General features: G+C 38.4%; 1 protein-coding gene across 2 annotated transcripts in view; it reads left to right on the plus strand.

Moving 5' to 3' along the window:
• ORC5 (origin recognition complex subunit 5) overlaps positions 1 to 7,395 on the plus strand; it is a 66,135-nt gene extending 58,740 nt beyond the window's left edge. For both annotated transcript variants that reach the window (XM_083860446.1, XM_083860447.1), the window contains 3 exons: positions 699 to 811; positions 4,302 to 4,390; positions 5,751 to 7,395. In XM_083860446.1, coding sequence (XP_083716572.1) covers positions 699 to 811; positions 4,302 to 4,347 — 159 coding nt within the window. In that variant the 3' untranslated portion in view covers positions 4,348 to 4,390; positions 5,751 to 7,395. The remainder of the gene's footprint in view (positions 1 to 698; positions 812 to 4,301; positions 4,391 to 5,750) is intronic.
• Positions 7,396 to 11,246: the final 3,851 nt, after the last annotated feature.

The raw sequence follows: 11,246 nt of genomic DNA on the forward strand, positions 1-11,246 counted from the left end.
TTTTCAGTGGTGACATCCCGTGACTATACTTCAGTGGTTCCACAGCCATTACTGAAAGAGCAAAGTGAATAGTTACGCTGGTACATTGCTATTTTGGTAAAATAATCGATGGCTCTGTCAAGACACTGTATGTGTGTTTGTAGGCAAATTTCTCTCCACTCAGGCCGTGCTTTTTTTAAGCATTCAATCTTCCAGCCTTTTCTTTCCAACCTTCAAATTCCTTTTTATCTGGAGTAGACTGATACATCCATCTGTTCAAAACGTGATATAATCTGGCACAGGAATATCCAACTTTGAGTGGGAAAGTTCAAAAGGCGATCTTCAGGGATAAAGGAAAGAAAATCCTAGTCTCTCCTGATTGTCAGGCAGAGATTTGGAAAATACTCAGCTCATGCCTATTATTTCTGTTCCTCTGATCAAAACTCCAGGATAACTTTTGATATGAAGGATGAAGGGTTTAGCCTGTGTCTATCACTGCTAGTGCTGAAAATGTAATAGCAAGATGTATGTACATTCCTGGGTTTTCTATCTGCAGAGCTATGTGGAAGTGAACAATGGGCAAGTAGGAGTGACTTTCCAGAGAGAAATGGGAATTATGCTAAATGTAAAAAAAACCCCAAAAAACAGACCCAATAAATTGGCCACTGCTATTCATGTTACCATAAATTACTAACATTGCTAGTGTCTCTTGTCCGTAGATCACCTCTCTTGTGACACTGCAGCTGCTCTCCATGGTTGGCCAGAATGACCAGCTTGATGGACCACGATACAAATGTACTGTATCTCTGGACTTCATCAGAGCTATTGCCCGGTAAGGCTGTTAGAGTTCATTTACTATTGCATGTGCTGACTTGAAAGAGACTTCAAGACAAGTATTTGCTCAGTCTATAGCTCTCTGCAGACCTGAATAGAAAACCTGTGGTTGTTTTCTAAGAATGGCTGAATAAGTCATGTTATTTATGAGAAATGTTGTAACCAAGGTAAGTACAGTCCATTCCTGTTTTGAAAAAGGGAAATGTTACAATGGCATGCTGTCTTTGTGCTTAATAAAGGTCAGGGACTTCATGTGAAAGTACTGCTCTAAAATGTCAGTCCATTTCGTTACCAAAAAGCACATTATGGTGTTTGCATCTGAAATTATATTTGATTCTTAACAGTGTTGTTGTGCAGATGATATAAAAACTACATAGGTTATAAGAATTCTTGCACATGGACTATCTTATGTGATCCATTTTTGATGCAAGCTAATTCAGTAAGTGGATGTAGGTACATCAGCATCTTTGTTCATCCAGAGTCTTCAGTTGTGAAGTCTGAGAACAGTTTGAGATCCATCAGGAGAGATGGCAATAATTTGCTGACAGAAATACATGCAATACAAATGCAACAATCAGGCCTATAGCTCAGATTTTATCTGTTGCTGCCACCTTATTAGCAAGTCTTGGATAAACGGTCTATAACCAGAACAGAGCCCAGAAATGACGTGTCAAAAGGGAGAAACGTTCTCAAGAACAACTCTTTTCTGTAATGTGGGACTTCAGATAAACCTGAGGTGTAGGCTGTATTCCATAAGCTCAGTGCACGTGTTGTTCTCCTGAGCTATTAAATGTCCAGTAGCCTTGTCAGTAAATGCAACAGATAGACTAATTTCAATTTTCAGTTGGACAGGCCATAGAATGAAACTTTGTCTGGCTCAGGTCTGGCCAGACCCCACTGCCAGGACCTCCACAGCTTTGCTATGTCAGTTTGCTATTCCCGGCAGTAAAGTCACTTGTGAGTGATGCCCTGAAAAAGCTCCCCCTGGAACCAAGCACAGCAGACCATCTGCTCAGCAACATGGATCATTGTGTATACAGTTATACATTGGATGTATCCTTGAATTGGGATACTTTGACAGCCCTTTCCTTGCAACTTTGACATCCTTAGAAGTTTCAATGACTGCATTAAAGTTGCTGGAAGGTAGAGAAGGCCAGAAAACAGGACCAAAACTTGTGCCATGCAGCTCATGCTTACTGGAGAAAGTAATTGTCAGAGACAGTGTCACTTCAAATCTCAATGCATGGTACAGTGTTTTAGTTTGCTTTCCTTTTCCACTGATGTGTGGTGTGTGTGTATATATATGTATGTATGTATGTATATACATATATATGTATCCAAACAGATCTTTCCTACATGTTATGAGGAAGAAAGCAGTTCTTTTTTCTTCCCTTCCAAGTAGTTTGCAGGTCTTTATTTGCTGCCTAGATAGGGCTATTTAAATTTGATGGATAGAATTTAAAGTTGGCCTGTTCTGCTTTTCTCCTGTTTCTCCCTTTTTTAAAATCTTGCTTTGTTCCTTTGTTACAATTTTTATTAAAATACACTTTTCAGCCCACGGTGTTTATTATATCTTAAAGGATGATGATCTGTAAAAAGATAAGATTTCATGAATTCATTATAAATGAGCTTTTGTCTTCCCTGGGTGGGGCTACTAGCAATAGGACGAAGGGCTGATCTTCTGTGGTTTAGGAAATTTCATTTTCTATCTGTGCAGTAGTTTTGGTTGTATTTGTCAAACAGAACTACTTTGCAATTTCAGCCAAAATGCATACCAAGCATCTTCTGATTCTTCTTTCTCTATTACTGCAATAATACTAAAATAAGTTTGTTAGTCCCTAAAATCTTCAGATACCTCAGCCTTGTTACCACCTCAGCCTTGTTACTCCAGCATATTTCCTGATGGAAAGCTGAGGAGTGCAAAGAATGGGACAGAAAAGGATGCTCCCTCCCCACCCCCATTCAAGCTGTTCAGATTGTCATTTCATTTTCTGTGTTTTTTAAGCAAAAGTGAAATTTCCACTAAAAAAAAAGCCACCTGTTTTTGGGAAAGAGTAAAAAACTCGTGTCTCTTCCTGATGGCTTTTAATGTGGTAACTGCTGAAGTTTGCAGTCTCTCTCTATTGCCGTGGAACCTCATGTCTGGCTTTATTCTGTGGCATATCCTCAGTCTTTGTGGAAACATCTCCGGTTTTTACTACATAGTAGTAAAATATTTAGGTGAAGGTAAAGTTAGATGTTTCTTTGTTAGAAATAATTTCTGTTTTAAGAATTTCAATCCTAAGTTCATAAATTTTCTCCAGCTGAAGTAGGGCTCTCTTACTGTTTATTGAAAAAAATGGATCTTTTCAGGGAGTCTGTAATAAACCCAATTGTTATGACAGGACAATTCTGTTTCATTTAGTTGATAAGGTCAGCATTTGTTAGGGTGTGTGATTTTGTTTCTGTGGAAAGGCTTGTAATTAAAGCACTTTTTTTGAATGACACAATGTTGTGCAAGTCTTAACAGTGGCAATTAATGTCTTTAAATTTGTCACTAGGTTAATAAATAGACTCAAATAGAGTATTTCTTGTTATGCATCTTGGGGATTTCTAAACTTTTTCTCTGTCCAAAATAATGTTTTATAAAAACTTTCTGAAAAGTGGGTTACAGGCTGATGCATGAACAGAGAATATTAAATGATTATAGTCCAACAAATAAGAATTCAGCTATCTAATCTCACTTAGTATTGTTAACAGTTATTTTTGCATCATTGAATACTTAAAAAAAACCCAAAAAACTTTTAATTTTATACTTGCCATTATATGCAGTAATTTGCATTATTTATTCAAACAGTAAACCCTAAAGTATGAGTGTTGGATTGTATAGAAGAATGAGTTTAGAGACAAAAAAAATAATTATATGTTTTATTCCACTGCTGTTTCATTTTGCCTGCCATTAAAATACAAAAGTGTGCATCAAAATCTTCTATCCCATTGATTGGCATTCTTGGATTTTTCAAATTTAGCTATGAACATGGGTCAACTTCTGTCAAGACTGAAAGAACGCAGGCTCCAAATGAGTACAGATGAAGGAGTTATGTAGTACATGTTTAAACAGGTGGTTTGGGAGATGAACAAAACATTCAATAGCATAAAAAGTTGTTGCTTTGCATCACCAACTAGAACATCAAGTTTGCCATACAAAAATATAATCCTAGGAATATTGTTGTATTTTTACTGTTTCATTTTTGAAATAAGAGTCCTTATTTCTTTACTAGGAAGTTGCTATATTTCTTTTCTAGAATTTTACAAAGTTTAAATAATCAGAAGAGAGGTATTGTAAATAATGAGAGAAGTGAAAAAATCATTAGTCCTTGCTTGCATTTCTTTTGGGGAATTGCTTGATTTTGATTGTGTAGAATGTCCTGCATGTGCTGTCTCCAAACAGGTTAAAGTCTTAGCACTGTTAAGATGATTGCTCTAATATACTGTGTTTTTGTTTATAGGACCGTGAACTTCGACATAATAAAGTACTTGTACGATTTCTTGTGAAAACAAGCTTCACAGCCATATGGACACTGTGACAATGACTAAGGCAAGCTGTGTTCATCTCTCTACTTAGCTGGCCAGAAAGAAGAGTATTTTGGCTCTTTTGGATTTGTCTAAACAGGTGCTGGCCCAGCATGGAACCTGATGAAAATACTCTGATTGGTCTGGGTGGATCTGAGCAGAGGACTATTTACCAGGGACCCTGGAGTATTTGGAAGCAATGTGTTAATTATAAACAGCAGGGTTTGAGCACAATCTGTTCTACTCTTAATGATGTTATCTTAACACTGAAATTGCCTGAAACCCATTTACTTAGGACTGCATTTTGCTCTATGAACTCTCCCCAGTGCTTTGAACATGGCAGCAGCCGTTGTTTGTATGCCCAGTCTTTTCACTTCCTCTCCACAGGAATCTTTGCAATTGCCTGCCAAAGCAGCTTTTCCTGAGGCCACCATTTTAGGAGAATGGAGTAGCAAAGTATAATAAACATAAGAACATATTTAAAAATCAAGCTGGTAAAAATTCTTCTTTCTCTTCAGTAGTATGTAGCCAGACTGTTACCCTGTTATATGGAGATCACGATAATAGGAAACTCCCAATTAGTCACCATACTGTCTTATACAGACCATTCATAAATTCTGACTATGAATGTATTTTTACGAAGCTCTGTTTTAAAAAAATAATTAATTCTTGAAGTTCTACCCCTATGTCAAACTTGAAATGTTTTATTTTTGCTTCAACATTCTATAGTCCTTTTATGCTCATCCAGTTACATGAAGTGCTAATTATAGTGCCATGTGGAATGAATGTACTTCTAACTTACACACCATGTAATGGCTTTTCTAACAGCCTCTGTTCTGTAGAGGAGAATGGCACAGCTGCCTTTTCATCAGGAAGGGAGAAATTCAACAGGTGACAGTCTTTCTACAGCAATTCCCCAGAAGCAGTGGAACAGTGAAAAAACAATGTGGTATTGTAACATAAAACTTTGTCCTTGGAAATACCTGGTGGAATACACTACAACTGCAGCTTACAAGTAAAAGATACACAATTTATGGAGCATTAAAATCCCCTTGTCCAGTAGGTTATTGTCTTCATGAATCTGAAGATTTTGATAACCCTCTTGAAAACTCCAGGTCCCACAGCCTGTTACTCAGATGTTATACTCTTGAGTGCTCACCTTTGACTGTTTAACAGTAAAAGACCATGCCAGGTCCTAAATTGAACATTAGAGGGTTTTTTCAAGAAAAAATCATCAGTCTTTCCCCCTTGGCCTTCTATTAGAAATGGTCAAACACTCTGAAGATATGTAGTCTTTATTCTTTTTTGTTTCCTTTAATTTTTCTTTCTTTGTTTGTTTTTCTATTTTCTTTTTTGGTTATTTTCTTCTTTTTTCCCAATTGTAGATGTGTAGCCATACTTCTGGATTCAGACCCAAGTGACAAAAGCATCTTTCTGGCCAGCTCTGGCTTCCTCCCTCAGGGGAGTGTGAAAGGGCAGCAATGAGTCATCTCCGTGATCTGTTTTCCTTCCTACCGCTGAGCTGGATCAAACCCTGCACCTGTCCATGAGGTGGCAACATTTGTCACACTTACTGAAATGCTTGAATGTAAATACATAGCCTGTCTCAAAAATGTTTACTACTTGATTTGTTTTTACTTATAAAAATATCCATAATGTGAACTTTGGGGTAAACTTTACAGTGTATTTCTATCTTGGAGCTAGTGCTTGGGCTGAGCTCAGCGCTTGTGGATCTTGTGTATGACTATCTAGGGCTGCAGTTTGTAGTGGAAAGAAGTTTTGAGGTATTCATATGTCAGCTAATCCATGTAAAACAGTAGCAGTAGATCATAGGGATTTGTAATTGCTGCTTTGGACTAGAATTTGATATATGAAACATGATGGGACTGATACTGATTTGTTAAATGCTACAAAACTTGAGTCACAAAATTTCGTTTTCAGTAACCCAAATCATTCCCACCAAATAGACCAGACCCTCAACCCTCAAAACTCTTCAGCTCCAAATTTGGAGCACAAATTAGACATAAAATAAAGGACTTAGAAATTAAGCAGTCAGAAAACTTGGTGCTGCTGATAATTTTTTAAGTCTAATTAATTTCTTCTATACTAGCCTTATGAGTATTGGTGATTATTTCCAGTGTAAATCCAAAGGATAAGGATACTAATTTTTGTGGAATGTAGTTAATTTGACTGAAATGAGGTTAACTAGAGAAGGAGTAGTAACTGAGGATTCATTAGGTAGAACCACTCTCCTAACTTTGAAGGCACTTTTTTGACCTTTGTGAAAGACTCCTATCAGTGAAATAAAATTTAAAGCTGAATCAGCAGAGTATGAGAATGAACAAGGTGACTGAAGTGCAAATGATTGATGTAGGCTATAACTATGCTGATGATGAATAGTAGGATTTATTCTGACAAACTAGAAATATTTCTATACAGCCATGTCAATGAGTTTATAAATTACTGCTGAGTTTCTTACTAGATACCTTAGCAATATTCTGTTCTGAGACCCCATTTTCATGGATGAGGCCTCTTTTAACCTCCCCTGGGCCAAGATTTCACCTCTTCTACAGGTGGTTTTAAGAACTGTGCAACAACTATAAGCAAGATAGTTTAACTAATCAGAAAACCTTCAGTAACTTAGTGCTGCAGTATGTATTTTAAAAATAGCCATTTTTTTTTTCATAATTCCTGAGTCACAAAGCATTATAATACTGAAAAAAATTGCAGACTTACAGTACCTGTCTCCAGTGGATGACAGGAGCTGGGGCTTCTTCTTACAAGGATAAAGTAGTGGAAAAAGAAATGCAGCTATGATCAGTTGGGAAGAGATTGTGAAGAGATCAGTTGTGAAGAGATTAGCCCTTGAATAGCTCTGGCTTCATCAACAGCTGCATTTTCATGCACGTAACATGGGATCTTATTTTTTAAGAAGGCTTGCATCCACATGTAATACAGTAGGTGATTCACTCTTTTTGGACAGTGGTTTGTCTTACTTTGGTTATCCCAGAACCTGCTGCTTCTACTGTAACAATTCCTGTAGCTGTTGACTCTTTTAGGGTGAGATAAAGAAATACATTTTTATTTCAATACCTTCTGTGTTCTGATGCTTCTGTACACCATGTAAAAACACATTCATTCTTGCCACTGGTGAAATTTTTCCAGTATCAACCAAGTACCATTTTGACAAGGCCATTCAGGCACTATGTTTTCCTCTCATAACTGGAAAGCCACCCATGCCAGGAGAATAGTGTGAAGGACAGGATTTCCAGCAGGAATATTCAAGATATTACATGTCTGTGACCTGTGGGCAAAATGTACCCTAGTTAAGTATCTCAGGATTAGGTATTCCCTCTGCACTTGTACCAGCAGAGATGGCAGGAAAGAGTGAGAAATGGCAGATTCTTGAGGGCTGCCTGGAGGTTGGCATCCTGTGTGCTCTGGTCAGCCCAGACAGTTGGGGAACAGAAGATTTACTCCATCCAAAGGTAAATCCTACCATAAGTGAAGTAACTTCTCCAGTTTTCTCAATGACAGAATGGCATAACTTATAAAAGAGCCTTATCATTGCTGGTAAATATGTATTGGGATACAGCTTGATTAGCAAGTCTAATCATAGACAATACAAAATTTTTATGTGTTTGTAGATACTGGAATGGCTCCACTAGAAAATTGAATGGGAGATTAATAGCAAAAACCATATGTTTTTTATCTCAGCTTCATTGTGAGATCTTTTGCTATGAACAGGCTGATTCAAATGAGCTGTACAATACTCAGATAAGGGTGACTTTTTGATTCTTTATTTTTGTGCATGTTTATTAAAACTATTTAAAGAATAAATCTGAAAACAGTACAGAAATTATTTGTATATGCCAGCAGAGTTGAAACTGCAGAAGTACAATCCTTATAATGACTATATCCATGTCTTCCTGAAAACTTTTGTCTTTAAAAAGACACAGCTCAGTGGCAGTGTCTATGCAAAACAAAAAACCAGAAAAATACCATACTGCTTGTTATTGGACATTAGCAATATATCAGCCTTGTATCCACCCAGGTATCTGATATTAAGGAGCTCAGAATTATGGTGTTAAAGACCAACAAACTCTGTCAAGCAGCCCATGGAGGGAAGTGTTTCCATGCTGTTGAACAAGTGAATGTCTGAATGTAAGCAGGGAGTCTTGGAGTAGGAACATGTTGTCCGAAGTACCACCGGTAGACTTAATGTTTGAAGTGTTGTAATGTGTTGTACTCAGTACCTAGAACACTTCCTCCTCTGCCAGTGCCCAATATCCCATTTTTCCAAAGCAGCAGAAGTATCTCTAACTCTTCCTTTCATTTGGTTCAAATTACATTTGATGATAAATCATTTCCACTGGTGTGTTGCAGTTGCCAAAAATGATTTGCTATACAGCTCTTCCAAGGGAGTTACTACCAACAGGCAGCAAAGTACTGAGAGAAGATATGTGTTCACTGCCTCCTGTTAGGGCAGGCAGCTGTGCAACTCCAGTAGGGAAACAGGCTGGGCTTTCCTTTGAGATGAAGTTGTGGATGAACTTGCCCTTTTGACAGCTTTGATGTTTTGAGGTATCCAGAACTCTACCAGACTTCTGTATTCCTCTCAGTTTCTTCCTGTATCCTCCCACTGCAATTCTGTGTTATTCTTTGAAATGGGTCTTGCAGAGATCTACAGCAGAAGCACAGAGAGCTCCTGGGCTTGACATCCCACAGAGGATCTCCCACAAGCAAGCAGAGCAGTAAGGCTGCTGTAGGCTGTCTGTCTGTCCGTCCCACCATTGTGCAGGTGTGCATTGTTCAACTAACCTGTTGCCACATATTGCCTTCTGTCCTGCCAGGATTTGTTTGGATATTCAGGGAAGGGTCTGTTGTGTACTTGAAGGTGGGTGTTTGGCTTCAGCAAGGTCCTTAAAACCTGGTGCAGTATGTTGGACCATGAATGCTGTAATGTCATCTTGTACTTGGTGTTCGTATTTCATATTTGTTCAGTTTTGATGAAATGCTGATGAAAAGACCCTGTCATCTCAGACTGATATAGTAAATGTGATTTTTCTTAAGCAGAACAGCAAAGGTGCAGCTTTGCCTAAATTCATTCAGCACATATGTTCCATTTTCCTGGCACATAGATTTTCTACAGAATATGATTTTTAATATGCAAATAGTTTCTTTACTGCATTCAATTTTTGTTCAGGGAAATGTGTACTGCACATTATTTCATGTACTCATGTACTTTTTTCAGATAGTTGAGTTCAGAGGAACAAAAGAGGGCTGGGAGGATGGGGAAACTGAGCTTTGCTAGCAGGTTTTCCTGGAGCCTATGCATTACTTCAGCAGCTGAGCACTTCCTGTGTCTTCGTGTAGGTAGTTTTCACATAGGCACCTCCTAAATCCCAAGTCAGAGAACAGTTATGAAGAGACAATAGCCAAGAGTGATGTAAGTAACCTCTCATTAAAACATTGCCAGATGAGGGAGCATGTTTCTACAAAATCCAGCAAAAAGAATGTACCAGAGAGTTGGTGATAGAGAGCAAAGTTGTTTGCCACTCTGGTGGCAAAAGCCTTGATTATATTCTTGCTATTTGCATCATTTCTCTTTAGTTAAAGACTTTTTATAGTATTTATGACAGTGCTATTCTCCCTCTACCCCATTTCCATCAGTACAATCCCACCTGTGTTTTTTTCTTCCTCTGCCATTGCACCCAGTGCACTGAGAGCTCCCACCTGGGCAGAAGTGAGTGCCCTGCTCTGTGATGCCTCCTTGGATGCCAGCCCTGGTGTTGCCATCCTAGAGCAACTCAACATCTCAGGCTTGGGATGGCAACAGCAGAGAGTGGTTGTTTCATCTTGCAGGGTATAGGAACTTCAGCAACACCCCTGAAAAAGAAAGACGTGATGTGAATAAGCAGAAACATCTACAAGGGAGGCAAATTATGTTATTTGTGTGCAATTACTGCAGTTCCTGAATTCCAGCTGCATGGCTGAATGAATACCATCCCATTTCCTCACATTTACATTTTTTATGCTGTTTTTGATTATTTCTTAAGGATGCAAATCATTAAGAAACAGCAAATAACTGGGAGTTCTGCTCAAACTTTCTGAGAACAGTGTCGTGTTGAGATTTGGGAATTTCAGAGAAAATGAGAAGAACTACCAAAGACAAGTACACGATTTCTCCAGTGATGTAAACAAACCTGTAGGTCCTGCCTGCCAGGGAGGGGAGCTTTCTCTCTGTCAGCACAGGCTCTTTCACTTGACTGAACCTGGGGTTGGGGCATGTGCAGGAACCTTAAATAACTTCTTCAGTGCTACTCTTCACTTCAAGCAAGATAAAACATGTCTGGAGCTATCAGTAAAAAGATGTGTTTATGTATCCTGAGTGTGTTGCTTTTCAATGGCTTAGAATCCTTCACAAAAATCTTACCTAACGTCAAGAATGTGGGAGGGGTCTCTGGTCGATTATAGGAAAAGCAAATATGATGGTTGTGCAAATAGTCATAGTTACTTTCTGCAAAGTAATTTGTCCTCAGCAATGCCTCTGGTGTTCACCATTCAGTATCTTTTAAGGTCAGACCACTGAAGCGACTGAAGCTGATCCCTCTGATCCATTTGGGATGTATTTGCAGAAATAAGTAATCTCATTCCTAAAATAAAAAGTGGGGAAGCGGGGGATTAGACCAAAAATTCAAACTGCTCTGTATTGGGTAGCCTTCACACTACAGGAGTCAGAAATTCTGATTTCAGAATGCTATGTAAATATGTGGCTGGTTTATCTTTTTTCTCAGATGGTACAACTTATGAATTTTTTGGTGTGGAAGGCAATTAAACGTGTGACCAGGAGCAGCTGTTTTCCATCAGTAGCTAAAGAA

The sequence above is a fragment of the Zosterops lateralis genome (genome assembly GCF_965231275.1).
Source record: "Zosterops lateralis genome assembly, chromosome: 4".
NCBI lineage: Eukaryota > Metazoa > Chordata > Aves > Passeriformes > Zosteropidae > Zosterops > Zosterops lateralis.